This window comes from Python bivittatus, unplaced genomic scaffold, assembly GCF_059951505.1.
Source record: "Python bivittatus isolate LINGU-HERP-01145 unplaced genomic scaffold, Pbiv_v1 ctg000310_np1212, whole genome shotgun sequence".
Classification (NCBI taxonomy): domain Eukaryota; kingdom Metazoa; phylum Chordata; class Lepidosauria; order Squamata; family Pythonidae; genus Python; species Python bivittatus.
The window spans coordinates 11,967,403-11,984,419 of record NW_028277054.1 but is presented as its reverse complement, the minus strand read 5'-3'; the positions used below and the strand labels follow the sequence as shown (position 1 = coordinate 11,984,419).

The window sequence follows — 17,017 nt, the reverse complement described above, 5'->3', positions numbered from 1 at the left end:
ACCTATTATGCCTAGAAACACCACTACTCCATGAGTTGCACCAGCTCCCAGGAGGTTTCCAGGTGCAATTCAAGGTGCTGGTTATGATCTATAAAGCCCTCCATGGTGCAAGGCTAGGTTATTTGCAGGACTTGCTTTGAGGCAGAGTCATCTAATGGGACCTTGCTGCACCTCCCCTTCAGAATAAGCTCCCCCAAATTTGGGTGGCCCTAACCCTATTAGCCTTTGGGAGAGCTGCAAAGACCTGGCATTTCTCCCATGCGCTGGGCTGGATGGTACGTGAGCTCATCCTACTGTGAGAATGATAGCTTCAGCTCAGCTACATGTCTGATGGTGCTCTAGTGCCTTGATTTGATTTTTATTTTGTTATTATTCTGATTGATATATACCACCCAGAGTCCAAAATTATGATTTGGACACCCTTATACACTTCTTGATCAAATAAATCAGTCCCCAGTACTGGAAGAGTAGGGACCATGAAAAGCTATAAGAACTAGGTGGAAAGCTGAGGGCAACTTCTCCCACAGCTTCTTCCCAAAGGCCTTGATGTCACTTTCTTTTCCATTTAAGGCAATGTGGTTCAAGCGAAAGTGAACTTGTTCTGTGGGAGCTCATCTATAAACCAGGATTAATATCAGCAAATATAGACTCCTGTCACAGTACTGTCAGCCACTGCTCTTCCAAAATGTTGTCACTCAAAAGCCCAAACGAACCACATGTCTTCTTGGCATGCTTGTTTAAGCAGATAATATTCATACCACATATTAAGCAGCATGGTAGGGGTTAATCTAGAGCCTTTATCCCACTTGGAAACACTTGACACATTCCCATTAGATTAATATCACCTGTCTAAAGGAGAAAGTTCTTCCACTACTGCACCCTCATCCCCTCATGGAGTTAGAGATTCTCATCAGAGATGCTTTTCCCTGGAGCGATTTCTAGTTAATTTTGCTCAGGCAAGGCTACTGACCCTCACGTGGCAATTAGGAGGAAAAAAGGGGGTTGTGGTGGGGCGGGGTGGTTGATGTTCAATCCCACAGGCAACCAGGCTAGAAGCTGAGTGAGCAATCCATGCCTCCTATGCTGGACCCTAAGGGGGCGGAGAGGGGATCACCAGATAGTGTAAAGAAGAGACAGGGGTGGGTGGATGGGAAAAACAAAGCTTGTCCCACTGGCTCTCCTGCTACAAGAGAGGCAAAGGGGACCACCAGGCAGGTGATATAGGACTGTTTAGTTCTCCCAAACACAATGCAGTAGAAGCAAGTAATGTAATGCAATGTATCTCTTCCCCCCACCCACCCCCCAAATTCTATTCAAGCTGTTTTCCAAGGTAATGTTTTCCAGGTCCATCACACACAGTCTCTGGAAGTTGAGTATGACCTTGGCCTTGTAGTCCAGAGACTGCCTCAGAGAAGGCCTAGGGAACATTCATGCTCTTCTGTGGCAGAGATATGCAACAAGAGCACTCCCAGGTCAGCCTGCTTCAATCAAGTTCAAACATGCCAACTTGCACAGCTACGTTATCTCTGCCCTCTGCTGCACCCAAGGGGGAACTGCATACCTGCAGGACAACTATCCCACATACTAATTAGCAAAGTAACTCAAGGATCATAAGAAGCTGGAAGCAGGAAGGATGAGGGTCGAAAGGGAGGTAAGTCACAAATTCAGTATCTCCATCCCAAAGCTGCTTGAACTAGAGCCTCTCCAGATCCATTAATGTAGAGCAGTATTTCTCAACCTTGGCAACTTTAAGACCGGTGGACTTCAACTCCCAGAATTCCCCAGCCAACCACGTAGAGAGTAAAGAAGATGACCCTGATGGAGATATGCAGGAACCATTACCTAGGCCAGTGTTGTCCAAACTTGGCCACTTTAAGATGAGTGTTGGGAGTTGAATTCTGGGAGTTGAATTCCACTCATCTTAAAGTGGCCAAGTTTGGACAACACTGGCCTAGGCAAAAGGGGCTGAAGCATTTTCTAGGTCCAGAATGTCCAGATAACGTTTGGAAGTAGCTCAGGAAGACACCACCCTGATTCGCTGGAGTATAAGAAGGGGGAGGAGGTTGGTAAACCTCCTTGCAAGATTCTGTTATTAGAGCCGATCTCCGTAAAAGTAGTTTTAGCCTTCCTGGGGAGGTGATTCCCTGGTTCTGGTCTATCTCGTGGGGCTGACAGTTAAATTCCCATAATGTGATGTCAACCAACAGTGTCCTTCCCAGACAAATTAACTGCCTCGAAGTCCAAGAAGTACTGAGTCAAAAAAGGTGGCCATGGCCTCAGTTGGGCAAACTCAAACCTGCTGGGGCATTTTTCTGCTTTCCTGAAAACCACTCCTTCTCCCCTTTCAGCAAACAGTGAATAAAAAGGCTCTGAAAAGGGATTCACGCCAGCAGAAAAATAAAAGGAGAAATCATTGGCATTATCCTTATTCAGTGGAAGTTGGTGGCAACTCTCCCTTTACCATTTTGCGGTGACTGAAGAACTCATCGCCGCTTACACCAAATACAGAAGTCCTTTCAAAATTCACCCTCCAATTAGTGGGCAGAGAAATAGCGGGGGGGGGGGGGCTTATTTCTCCAGAAGTTCACCAGCAATTTCTCACAGGTAGGACTTCTCTTTAATGGTGTCAGCAGGAGCTACTGAAAAAGCACAATGGGAGGAATCTGTCCTGATGAAGTGTAAGAAGCCAAGGAAGCTGCAGACTTCAGAGAAGATTATCCCGAGCATTTGCATGCACACCTCTATCATTAAGGGCAGGAATATCATGCTTCATCCACAAGAGCTTATTCCACAGTGGCCCCCTCCTTATATAATACCATTTTGTGGGGAAAGATCTGGCTCCCTCCTTTGTTGACTCCACCACCCCAATCAGTATACCTGTGATTTACCTGAAAATACAAGCCGCGAGACAAAAATTGGGAGATATAGGTACAACCTGCCGATCTGACAGATTAATCGTTTTGGAAAGCAGTGTAAGTGATTGCGTGCGTGCATGTGAGTGTGTGTGTGTGTGTGTCAGCCAGGAAAAGAGATTGTCTCCCCTCCTGCAATATTGACTTTAATACCCAGAATGTAGGTGACAGATGTGGTGAATGTTTCTTTCAGACAGATAATCTTCCACACCCACACTCAAAATGCTTTTACAGTTAAGCTGCAAAACCGTCTGCTCTGATTTCTGCTGGATCCAGATTGAGGAGGAAGGATTAACTCTGCCAATAAATGCATCTGCCTGTGGAAGGCAAGAGAAGAGACAAGCGTTCCACTGATGTTCATAAAAGGAAATGCTGCCTCGCAGGATGTACAAAAGTCACTGATCCAGGAACAGCACACTCTAGGAGGAGGTGCATCATGGTCCAAAGGGAACAGAACATTCCAGAGTTCTCCAGATCCTTCCAGAGTTCCATGGAATATTCCATTCCCCAGATGGTGCTGTTTTGCACATCCCTACCCTCCTCTCTTTAACCAACAGACTCCTCTTTTGCCATCCTGCAGCTGCTTGATAGCAGAGGTACACAGGGAACGTGGCCACAAGGCTGCCTTGCCTGGAGCCTCCATTCAATGGGGCCAGCCATATGATGACCTTTCTGGAGTAGACAGGTTAATATTTAGGAACCCCTACTGCCAGCTTTGGATGGAAGATTAAAGGGTGAAATTGGTACCTTGAGCCATTTTGGCCCTTAAAACTCCCCCAAACTGGAGAGTGGTTTTAAAGGAGACTTACTACAAGGATTTTTGCTCCTTCAATCCCTCCAAACTTCTGAAAATGGATAAAAATGGGAATATATTAGCCTTTCTTCACAGGGAGATCACTGGGAGGCCAAATGTGAGCTGCAGGCTACCCTGTTTTAAATTCTACCATGAAAACTCCAGTGAGTACCCAATAATGGTCTGAATGCACCATCAGTTGACAAGCTTGAGATCTGGGTAGGGAGAACCATGATACAGAACCAGGCCGAACTTTGGGAATGGGCCACACAGGGCACTATGTGTCTATTCCCCCATGGCTGTAGGAAGGGTGCTGAGAACTGTAGCTGATCCCATCTCAAACTAGAGATGACACATCATTCCTAGCAGGTGTTGCGGTTGGTTGAATATGTCCCATATTGGGGGAAGAAAAAAAGCAAAGACATAAAGGCTGGTTGTATTTCAAATCTGTGTTCTGCTATGATCTGGTCTGGCAGAAAGTAGAATGTAATCAAACATTATATGAGCAGAGATAAATGTTTAATGAAGCACTGGGTTAAAAAAATAATCTGGGATCAAAGTTTTACCCTAGAATTGTATAGCTGACGTAGCTTCCAGTTTAGGCCTGAAGGTTGATTTCTAACTCTCATGAAAACCAAACCACCCAATAGCAGTGTTCACCGAAACCCTTAAAATGGTTAATTTACACTACGAACAATAAACTAACCATTACCCTATTCTGTAACAGATATAAAGATCTGAAGTTAAATGTTAAACTTAATCAAATGGTTGGGTTTGCACAAAAGGTTAAACCACATACCAACATAAAACCCTACCAAAGTTAAAATTAACCATGCTTAGTGTGTTATTTGAATATAACTGCTAGGTTTGTATGAAAGTTGGGGTGGACAAATTCAACATGATGTAATGAAAGGATGCAGCTCCTTTAAGAGGTAGCCGGTGGATGCCACTCCTACAAGCTGAACAGAATATTTTTGGGAACTGAATCCAAAGGTCTGCACAATCCTGGTTTGTAATTGACTTGGTTAATTAAGCATGTGGTGGGGCATAGCCACACCAATATAAAATTGAAAATCTTTCAGAAAATCAAGGCAACTAAGTTCCAACTTATTTCCTTTGTTTCAGTTGGGGAGAAAGTAAGGTGAGCCTGTGCAGAAGTCCTCTCATGAGATATAACCTCACAGAGAAAGAGATTCCACTCAGAACTCCTTAAGGAGACTTACCGCTGCAGACTTCTTTGTAGGTAGGATTGGGAGTGAAGCCTCCTGAGAAGCCCACCTGTGTGGAGAAGACACCCGGCAGTTTCCAAAACATTTTTTCTGCTCCCCAGAAACATCCCATGCCTGTCAAGGAAGCAAAGAAAAAGAAAAGCTAGCTCAACAAATGAATCACTAAGATGTTTGCGGGGTGCAAGGGAGACGTGGCGACAGTTGGGGAGGGTGTGTAGAGGTGCGTGAGTGGCCAGCGCAGCATGAGGGCAGAGGGACTGGGGGAGGGTGGACAAGTGGGGAGACTTACCCAGTGACTTGCAACCTTCCCTGCCATCAAATGGTGATTACATGATTGCAGGGTACTAGGCAACTGGTCGTAAGTGCAAATGCGCTGCCGAGCACCCAGATTGTGATCACATGACTGCAAAGTTGCTGGGATGGCCGGAACTCTGAGGTCGTAACCACCATTCGTTCAGTGCCATCGTAACTTTGAACTGTTGCTGGCCGAACGGTCGTAGGTCAAGGACTACCTGTACTCAGATAGGAGCCTAACAGGGAATACAAAGGAAGCAGGCCAGACTGAAGTACAGGTAGTCCTCATTTAGCAACCACAATTGGGACTGGCAACTCGGTCATTAAGCAAAGCAGTCACTAAGTGAAACTGAAGCTGTGCTTATGATCTTACTTCAGCTTTTCTTTGCTTTACAGACCTGCAAAGGTTGTAAATGCAAGGGTTGGTCATAAAGTTATTTTTTCATCACCACTGTAACTGCAAACAGTTGCTAAATGAGACAGTTGCTAACAAGGACTACCTGTAAAAAAAAAAAATCCTGGTAAAGGAAAGGTCAAATCAGTTCTGTGCTACTGTCAGAAAACCTATATGGATGTATATGTGAAGTCACCTGGAGTCAAACTCAACTTGAAGTAGACCTGGTGTCCATAGATGAGCCACTGAGGATATCATAAGACATCTGGAAGAGATAGTAATGCTTATTTGGGATCTTACAAAGGGTGTATTTCTGGTCATGGGAAATGTTATAGAATGGAAAGTTGGATTGTCACAGAACTCTCTGTATGTAGAGAGTAAGGAAGATGATCTTGACAGAGATAGGCCAAAGTGACAAGGGAAAAACACGGCTGAAGTCCAAAACAAGAAGAAGGTGTGCACAAGTGACTCAGGCAGGCACCCCCCTAATTCACATGCAAGGGGGAGTAAAGCACAGTCAGACACTTGCAAGATTCAGTCACTGTACCCAATATTAATAAAATTAGTTTTAGCCTTCTATGGAGTTAATTTCTTGGTTTGGTCTCCATAGTGGGGCTGACACTATTTAGGAGGTTCCTGCTTTGGAAACTGCTACCTGATAAGTTTCAAGAGCTCAATTCTTTCTTTCTTTCTTTTTTCCCCCAACTGTCAGTGCTCAGCACTCTGTTTACTGATGTGTATCAGTATGGGCTATTAATAGCTATAAAATGATGACAGTCATTCAAATAAGCAAGTAACAGCAAGGCCAGTATCTTTCCAAGGCATCTACTACATTATTTCTCAATTGCTGGTTCCATACAGTTTACTTTCTCTTTAAAATTAGAATCCAGGATTGTAGCCCCCAAGGGGTGGGGGTGGGGATGTAATTAAGTCTGGCCATGAACAAATCATCACTCACCAAATATTGCCATCTGCACTCCTTCCGGAAATGGAGGATACGTTGAATTTTTATTGACGGCATGAACAGCTGAAAGAAAAAAGCAAAAGAAAAGTCATTAGAGGTAGCCTTCAGTTAATGACCATTTGTCCAGCACCTGTTGAAAGCTATGACAGCACTGAACAAGGAGACTTATGGCCGGTCCTCAGAGATGCGGCCGTCACAGTGTTCCCATGGTCACGTGGTCACAATTTCAGCTCATGGCAACCAGCTCGCAATTATGACAGTCACAGCACCCCACAGTCACGTGATCACCATTTGTGACCTTCACTGCCAGCTTCCCACAATGGGGAAGTCCTTGGTTTAACGATGGCAACTGGGACTGCTGAAATTGCTGTCGCTAAGCAGTGCAGTCACATGACATCACGCTTTACGACCATGTTGCTTAGTGATGGGTTCCCAGCCCCAATTACCATCATTAACCGAGAACTACCTGTATTCTGAACTCTGCTTATGCTTAGCCTACACATTCATACATAAAATGAAAAATACTACAAAGCATCCAGATACCTCCACTGGCCTCTTTTCTATGAAAGCAAAACACAGATTACTTAGTCCTTTCTTACAGTCCATGTTCAAAATCCTACTTAAACATGGTAGAATTTTTCTTTTTTAGAAATTAAAATTTACAAAATAAAATAAGATAAAAATAAAGAGTAACTAAATAATCAATATTATTGGTTGCCTTGGGTTTTGAAAACAATAAAACAAAATCTGGCCACATTCCCAAAAAATGGAATCATATTGGTTGGCTAATAACATACCATAAATCTGAATGATCCAGAATGTATTTAATAAGGGGAATACCAAACATAGCTGTGCCTTTTTATAAAATGGGCAATGCACCAATGCAGGGATGGTATTTTCAACTTCCCCTTTGCTACAGGATAAAGAATAAGGGATTTTCTTGAGCTTTTCTTCAAGAAAGGCTGTTGGAAGTGGTTTAAAATGTGCTAGGCTCTCCTAAACTTAGGGATGGATGTTTGGTTTAAAAATCTTACTGGTCTAAAAAAGGGAGACTGGCTACTCCAAAAAAAGTCTCTAGGGAGGTTTAAGGTTAATGAAGTGTGTAGGCATGATAGTAAATTCCCCGTCAGGTTTTTGCATGAGAAGGAAGAATGGGAAGAAATCCATTCGACTCCCATGCACACACAGGCTTCACTAATTTCACATTTTCAGACCGAAACACAAACCGAAGCACGATTATCCTTCAAAGTTAACCTTTTTCTGAATTTCGCAATATCATTCACCAGATTAAGGAAACAATATACTCATATATATCAGGCCCCACTCAGCTGGGCAAAATCAAGGAAGCAAGAATGATAAACTTCGGTAAGATCTCTTTAATGCTAGAATTAGGGGTAAATACTGAAACTTGGAAATTAAAGGGGGGATTTCCAACCCTTCTTTATTCATGACTTCCTTAAGGTAGAGTCTTTTGAAATGTTTTGAATAATTTCTTCCCAGATTTCTCATCACCTGGGTTGAGTTGCCATTCATGAAATAAGCTACTACTTCATTCTCTTTCTACCTCTTGGTAGGTTACATCTAAAGATCCTCACAGCGCTTTACCAGCCTCCCCACAATCTCTCACATTATTTTATAGAAAGTTCTATACAAAAAACACCCCATACAAAAGTACATTATATTAGGGGAAATTGTTCATAAAAACTGTACCTTGGGTAATGGTGCAAATAACAGTGCATGGATGGGAAGAACATGCACAAGAACAAATGTAAATTTTAGTATTTTTTTTTTAAATTCAAACTAGTAGAACAATGAACGAAATGAACTTACAAATTTAAAAAAATAAGAAACTGAAACTGCCACTGACACATTTAATCATCCCTGTGAAACACAAATGTCCTGGATAGTTTTGAATTTAAGGACTATGGCAACATATTCAGCAGGAACATAACTACCATCAAGTTATAGTACAGAGGTCACCAAAGCAATGCATTGTGCAATCAACTAGAATTTTACAAAATGGTTACAAGCTTTCAAGTATCCAAGCATTCTTCATCAGGCAAGATTTAAAAAAAGCCAGGAAAAACACAAGGTGAGGAGGAAAAATGTGACTAATATTGAACCTACATCACTACCAAGTTACATTCTGAGATGAAGTCCCCAGTTATGCAAAATGAGTTTCTGGGTACTGTTTGGCCACATAATCTCCCCCCCCCCCCCCAAAGTTTGCTAACCATACAGTCCACTCTTTATAGGACTCTGTATTGAAAAATATGAATTCCAAGCATTAAAAATAGACATTTGCAGGATATACATATCCATTGCTCCATGGGGAAAGGAGTCAAGGCAATCTTCATATTATCAAAACCAGACATAATGTTGGTAATGAGTGGGGAAGAAACTGCTATTCAGAAGGATTCTTAAGACAAGACCCTTGTTAGTCTTCTCAAGGGTCTCCATTACACACACACACACTGCACCCAAATTAGTGTGTGTGTGTAATGGAGACCTTTGAGAACACCATACCTAATTCCAAGTTAGTCTGCATATGGACAATGCTCCTCTCCCCAGGCTTCCTAAATACTAAACCCAGAAACACTAGCTCCAGCTGAGAAGTCATTCCACGGTCTCATAATCTGATCATCCACAAGTGTGGATGCACAAACATCCCCCACCCCAGATTAAGGCTCCATAAACCCTAATCTTATTGTTTTCCCCTCAGACCCAGAATTCTACGTGAAGAATTCTATTTTAATTAATCTTTCTAATCTCCTATGTTCATGTTACAGGACATACTGAAAATGCTCCCTTTTCTCTCCCCAGCTTCGTAGAAAGAATGGGCTAAATTTACAGACAGCCACTGAAAGTTCAGATGAATGCTGTAGTTTAATGTTGTGGTTGATGAGGAACCCATTCTTAAGGTGAAACGGGAAGCTGCTTTTACTATGCCCTATAATGATAAAGGAGAAGTGAGATTAGCCCCATCCCTCTTAACGTTCCTTAAGTCCCCCAAGACCTGGCTATGTGATCAGGCCTGGGGTTCCCAGGGGACTGGGGAGATTTTATGATGGCCCCCTTATTAATTTTATCACCTCCTGTTTTGTGTGTTTTTACTGCTTTTTATATGTAGTTGTTTTTATGTATTCATTTCTTTAATCGTTGTACGCTGCCCAGAGACACCTTGTATAAGATGGGCAGCTATATAAATATGATTGATGAATGAATGAATGAATGAATGAATGAATGAATGAATGAATGAATGAGAGCCAGTTTGGTGGAGTGGTTTAAGGCACCAGGCTAAAAACTGGGAGACGGAGAGTTCTGGTCCCACCTGAAGCACAAAGCCAGCTGGGTGACCTTGGGCCAGTCCCTCTCTCTCAGCCCTAGGAAAGAGGCAATGGCAAACCACTTCTGAAAATCTTGCCAAGAAAACTGCAGAGACTAGTCCAGGCAATCTCCAGGAGTCAAGACTGACTCGAAGGTACCAAAAACAAAGCAACCCCCCCCCCAATAAATTAGCATTCCTAGAATCCTTTAGGCATCTATTTCTGACCTGGCCTATCTCAAAGAGCTGACATCAATCTTGAAGGCCTGCCAAGAGTTTCTCTCTGTCCCCTTTTATAGCAAATAGAGTCAAGGTGGGGTTATTTTGAATGTCTTTCTCATGTTTTCTGTTTCCCAAGCCTGAATTCTCGTTTTTCCGCTTAACAGCTCATCCATCAAGGTTATCTCCACATTCCTTCACAGCATCCCATCAAACATCTGGCGAGCCCTGCAAATAGTGGTGGATGAGCCATGCATCTGTCTGTCTGTCTGTCTGCCTCTCACTTACACACACAAACACGGCACTACCAGGATCTGGGGGGATCTGTTCAGTTTCTGCTGAAATTGGTTGCAATAGCAGGGTGTCTTTGTGTGAAAAAGTGTGAGAAGAGAGGGGGGAAGAGGAAGGGGGAAAAAGAAGCATGTTTGTCTGTATGTGCACGTGTGCACGAAGATGAAATGAAGCATTGGCCAGTCAATGTGCCTTAATTGTCTTTATGATTCTGTATTTTGAAAGCTCCTCTGTGCGAATTCTTTTCAGGGGTCAACTGTAATCAATATTTTTAAAAACAAGAATAGATTCCTGGGGTGTAGATTGTTCCATAAAATAACAAGGGATAGATTTATAAGTGGGACACCGGCCTCATCCTGCCTCCTAGGTTAGGAGGTTATTATTCCACTCTGAATTAGCACATACTCTGCATATACACGAAATGCAAATGAATCATATTCATCATCTTTTGTGCAACTTGCATAATGTATCTGAACCAAACCTAGCTTGGGGGATTTTTTTTTCTTCTCAGAAAGCCAACATTTAATTTCAGAAGCCTGCCGCCATTGCATACAACCTCCAATGTTTCGGAAATGAAAAGGAAAGATTCTTTGTTTCCTGTAGTGGCTTTGTACGCACCAGGAATTGCTGCTCGGTGACCCTTCATCAAACCCTCATCCCCAAACGCACATTGCAGATGATGTTCTTTTGACCGAGGGCACGTGGTATGGATTATATGCACCACCCCCGATCAGCCCGAGGCATCTATGGAGGAGGCCCATTGACCAACACAATTTTTAAACAGTTTTTAAGCAGAGTTTTAACTGGAACATTGAAAGCAAAGAGCTTGGGAATAAATGAAAAATTGAAACCATCGTGGACAAACTTATTTGATTTTCCATTCAATCCCAAAGGAATGCATTGAGGAAGCAAAGGATACAAGTGGGCACCAGTTTCATTATTCCAGCTGGCACTGATTTGTTCCTTATCCATACCACTGAGGAAAGCTCTCCCACATCAACAGCAATGGAAGACCTCTCATCGGTTGCACTGTTAATTGGCCATTTTAGCTCAATTAAAAGGTGACCATCATACAACATAAGATAGTGGCAACTGCCAATGGAAAAACCTTCTTTTTCAAGGTTCCAGCACAATGCAACATGCAAGGCATTGTGGGTAAATGTTAGGGATTGCTCCAGTTCAAATAAGGGATGCAGATCATCACTGAAACAATCCAATTCAAACGGATGATCTAATTCAGAAAATTGGTCTCATCTGATTCAGACATCTGAATCTAACCATAATAGGTCAGTGTGATCTGGCCTTCCAAATCAGGGGGGAAAAATCCACTTTAACCAAAGCCATTGGATGTATCCAATTCAATTCCTTGAAGCATTTCACTGCTTTGATTCAGAAGGCTACTGTATCTAGATTTAGAACTCTGATGAAATTGAAACTCCAAATCAAACTTCACATTACCCTAGTAATACCATGGCAGAAACAAGCAAACGCCACCAACATTCGTCCTGTTGCCACCATCATAGTAAAAAAAGGAAAAAAAAATACAAGAAACAGTAACAATACATATAAGTAAGGAAACAAATGTAATTTCTACAAATCAGTAATTAAATGAGTAACAAAAATTGAGTACTGAAAGAGTGAAAAAAATCACATACAAGCCTTTAAAAATGATCAACTGTCACTTGGTTAGCTGAAAATGTTTCAATTTAGCATACCCCTATCTAGTTTTAATAGCATAACACATAGCCATCTTGGATATGGCCAAGTGCTCATCTATGGCAGCATTCTGTTACTAGGGGTCCCCTACATGCATGGACTTCAACTCCTAAAATTCTAGTAGTGGCCATGTAGGTTGGGAGGTGAACTTGGATATCTGGAGAATACTTCGTGGCTGAACTAGGTCCATTCAGATAATTCATATACATGGACAAGAGGGATAACATTCTTCCACTGTTCCTCTCCAGCAGCTTATATAGGAGGTATAATAATTAATTCTTGTATGTATAAAGATCCTGCAAGCCCTTGTGTTATCAGTGAGGAGACCCCTTCCCCCCGGGGTTCAGAGAAAGGCAGTTAGAAAGATCAATAAAGTCTTCCTGCTAATGTACTGTGAGATAAATTGCTTCTAGAAGGAAAACAACTCAATTGCTGCAATTCTTTTAACTCCAAAACTTTCTTCTCAATAAATCTTGCTAAAGAGAACTCTGTGAGAATAGTGCCTGGAAAAGAATTACTTTCAGATTAGGCAGATGCCAAACAGCTTGGTATGAGATCTGCCTATGACCAGAAGGCAGCATACAGCCATCACGACTAACAGCCACCAATTGTCTGACATCCTATAACTTTGTCCAGGCTTCTTTTAAAACCAAGGTGACCATCGCTGTATGTGATGGAAGCAAATTCCACATTTTAAGCCCATGTTGTATAAAGACGAATTTCTTTTTATTAGTCCCAAATTGTTATACAGTTAGAGATGACCTTGAATTCCAATTTAGTGGTGGGGGAAAATATCTCTACCCATATTTTCCACAGCATGTATGACTACAGGAAGTCCTCGTTTAGTAACTGCCTCATTTAGCAATCGTTCGCAGTTACGATGGTGATGCAAAGTAACTTTACGACGAATCCTTGCATTTACAACCTTCACAGGTCTGTAAAGCAAAGGAAAGCTGAAGGAAGATCGTAAGCACAGTTGCAGTTTCACTTAGTGACCACTTTGCTTAACAAGTGAGTTGCCTGTTCCAACTGTGGTTGCTAAATGAGGACTATCTGTACTTACCTTTATCTGATTTCTTCTTACCTACCTCTGCTGTAAGCTACATAGCCAAATGGTGTAGTCTTTCCTTTAACCTCTACAATAATTTCTGTTGCCTTTGTCTGCACTAGGAAACATACTCATTTTTTAAAAAAAGGATACCTTTTAGGTTAAAGGTAGAGTAGATCAGATCTCTGCTTGTGTTTATTCTACAACTTCAAAACGGAGCTTGCCAGCTGCAGTGTAAAACGTTGCACTGTGCATCCTGAAACACCTCAATGTCACTGTCCATGCGTCGACACCCACTGCACATTAATATTCAGATTAAAAACACCCCCCACCTAACCTAATGAATTCATTTCCAGAAATCCAGGCAAATGGGTTGAAACCTGAAAAATGATATCTCCAACCTGTATATGCTGGTGGTCCTGAAACGCCTTTAAAAATACATTATACTGTGACCAAAGCAAAAAGCCAGGCAGGTCATTGGGTACCACAGGAAAGAAAGGAGAACCCAAGCACACTTCCTGCTCATTTTTAAAAAATCCTTACTTAATTCAATGAGACTGTAATTTCTGCGTCTCCCAGGATGTCTCACACCTACACAAGCAGCCAACCGGCAGTTACATATTACAGGCTTCAAAATGAGCAGTACAGTGAAGACATAGCAGGAGTTCTTTCTTTTCCCAAGCCCATGTTAGAGAGAATTCCCTCCTTGCAAGCTGCCCCCATCCAGGAACTCCCTGCCAGCTTTAACTCATCTTCTGCACCACACCCACCAAAGGCAGTCTGCAAGGCTGGCAATCTCACACCAGCAAAGCTGCAGCCATGTTTCAGTTCCGCCTCACCTCCTCCTTAAGCCTCTGGGTGCCCAGGACCACAGAGTGCCAAACGGGGTCGGCAAGGTAGAGGCTGCCCTGCCAAGAGCCAAAGGGCCATTCCAAGGAAACAGACGCATTGCCAAATTCAACATGCCACGTGGTATGAGAAACGAGACACAACAAAGCAGACATTGACTCTTGACTGTTTTTTTCCAAAGTGAGAATAAAAACCACACACATACCCCTAAAAACACACCCATGCCCCCCTAAGCCCTACGCCAGTCCCTTTCTCATGCACAGACTCAGACTTTGGATACAAGAGTTTCCCGGTTTGGCATCCTTTTAAAAATTAAACCAGACAAAGGGACCAGGCTGGTCCTGAGTTTTCCTACCTGTCCTGGGCTACCTGCCTCCGAGTCTGAAGGGGTGGGTCCCCGTGAAAAAGCCACATGGGGAATCCAAGGGCCCCTAACCAATATCCAAGAGAAGTCCAAAGGCACTGGAGGCCCGTTTGGATCCGGTCGACGTTTCACTGCCAAGGTGGCGAGGCAGCTTGGCAGCTCGCAGCCAATTCCTCCTATCCTCTCCCTCTCTCCCCCTCTTCCAGGCAAGATAGCAGTCAACATTATTTCCTTGGCCCAGATTCAAATCAATCAGCATAGGAACTGCTGTGCTCCCTAAACGCAACTCCCTGCATTTGGTATCCATGTGCTATACAATGAACATCCAATAGCCGCAAGAAAAGGAAAATCCAAGATGAAGCCGTTTGCCATATTAAAACAAAACAAACAGGTGCCCAAATCAAGGATCTGCGATTCACTCCGTTCCCCTACCCCCCTGCTTTCCTGCATGTCTCCTCCAAAATATACATTGTCATGTGCATGTTCTCCCAGCTTTCCATGGCATCTCTGCCAAGCAGCCTTGGCAAATCTCCAGCCTGTGCCAGTTTTATTCTCTCCCTCCCTCTCTCCCTCTGTCTCACAGCTTCCCTGCCAACCTTCATCCCAACGGCCGTGATCCTCTCCCCCGCCCTCTTCTTTGCTGCTTGTCGGAACCCAGAAACTGAGCCAAAAACGAGATAAAAAATGTTGAAAGATCCGAACATTCACAGCCACTACTTTATTTTTTTTCCAAAGGGAAAAAAAAACTGAAGAGGGAAGAGAGAAGAAGAGGAGAAAGAACAGAGCCCAAGTAAAAGCTTACCCCCTTGGGTAGGCGGTTCTCGGTTCCCTTCGGGACTAGGACCCGCCCGTGCTTTTTGGATGCCCGCCTTGTGCCCTCTGACTGCAGGAGGCTCAGGGATATCAGGAAGGGAATGGAGTAGGTCAGACAATACATGCCCAGGAGGCTACTGTCGGAAGACTGGAGATTTTCGTCTCCAAATGGTGCCAGGTTCTTCCCACCCTTCTGCCATCAGGAGAATGGGCAGCATAACAACCCCTTGTTTTTTTTATATGGCATCAGCTTGTTGAGGTGCAATGCATCATGGGACAGGGAGAAAGAAGGGAGGAGGCAGAATGAGACAGAAGGGAGAAGAGAAGAGAAGAGAAGAGAAGAGAAGAGAAGAGAAGAGAAGAGAAGAGAAGAGAAGAGAAGAGAAGAGAAGAGAAGAGAATTTATCTTTAAAGATGCTAATTTGCTTTCATTATTTTTTTTAAACAAACATCCATGTTCAAAATTAGCTAAGAAATGAGCAAGAGAAACTTAATTCTCCAAGCTCAAGTAGAGATAAAATTGGATTCTCAAACTCTTTCCCTTTACATGCTATTTCTCAATCAAGTATTTCTTCCTAAAGTGAGAACTGAGTCATAAAGCGTGATGTCATGTCTGCTTAGCAACAGCAGTTCTGGCAGTCCTCAGTTACCATCGTTAAGTGAATCACCACAGGTCGTTAAGAGAGGACCTCATGAGACTATGACTTCCAACTTCCTCATTGACTTTGGTTGTTGGAAGCTGGCAGGGAAGGTCACAAATCACGATCACGTGACCATGATGCTGCAATGGTCAGAAATCCAGGCCAGTTGCTGAGTGCCTGGATCATGATTATGTGACCATGGGAGTGCTGTGATGGCCAGAATTCTGAGGACCAGTGGTAACTATCATTTGTTCAGCGCCGTTGCAAGTTTGAACAGTCACTGAACAAGCGGTCATTAATTGAGGATCACCTGTAATGTAAAGCCTGAAATAGGCACTGTATTTAAAAAACCCAAAATGTCAAAATTCTCCCCAAATTCAGCAAACCCCCCTCCAGCTGACTGCAGTCTTCTTACCCCCCCATCAAAACATTAAGTGTTGGCTTGGATCCACTCAAAAGATTATACTCTCCTGCACTAAAACATAGCCACATTATGTATTCCACATTGTTGCCACTCACCAATATACATGGCACAAATCAAAGAACCATTCCTTCTAATAAAACTCATGTTTCAAGTTTTCCTAAGGAAGATTAAAAAGTCAACCTCCATTCATGAGCAAGGATATGAATGGACATCTGTTCACACTTGCAGCTTTTTCTGTCCTTTCTTTCATATGAACTAGGAAATCTTCCATTAACATTCATATTCCAATTCATTCAAGCCAGGACATTATACCCTAGGAACAGGCCAGTTTATTAACCCAACTTTAAACCACTTTAATACTCCAGCTTGTTCTGGAACTACTGTGATTTCTTGGCACAGAAATTCATTTCACCATCAGGAGTTGCTAACAGCATTACCCGCAATTCTCTTGATAAATTGCCTACTTCACTGGCTGCACAGGAGCTGCACTTCCCATATGAATGTTAAATGCCTAGCAGGCAACAACACACAACTAGTGACTTGCATGAAATGTAGTCCTCTGCTGGAGTAACAGCTAACATTATCAGGTGACCTGAACCCTGGAGCAAAACAGGTGAAAGCATCAATAATGAGAACCAATCAGTGTTCGATTAAGATCAGGAAGACCCAGGTTCAAAGTCCACCTTCAGCCACTGAAGTCAACCATTGGAGACTTTGGGCCAGTTCCTCTCTCTCAGCCCA

General features: G+C 42.9%; 1 protein-coding gene across 5 annotated transcripts in view; it reads right to left on the bottom strand.

Moving 5' to 3' along the window:
• LOC103068096 (mitochondrial peptide methionine sulfoxide reductase-like) overlaps positions 1-17,017 on the bottom strand; it is a 61,863-nt gene that overhangs the window by 38,159 nt on the left and 6,687 nt on the right. For 4 of the 5 annotated variants that reach the window (XM_088140118.1, XM_088140121.1, XM_088140122.1 and 1 more), the window contains exons 2-3: positions 6,581-6,649; positions 4,929-5,048 (exon numbers count right to left, since the gene is read on the bottom strand). In XM_088140118.1, coding sequence (XP_087996244.1) covers positions 4,929-5,048; positions 6,581-6,649 — 189 coding nt within the window. Of the gene's footprint in view, positions 1-4,928; positions 5,049-6,580; positions 6,650-14,389; positions 14,780-17,017 lie in introns of those variants that run through there. The other variant, XM_088140119.1, reaches the window with a different exon arrangement.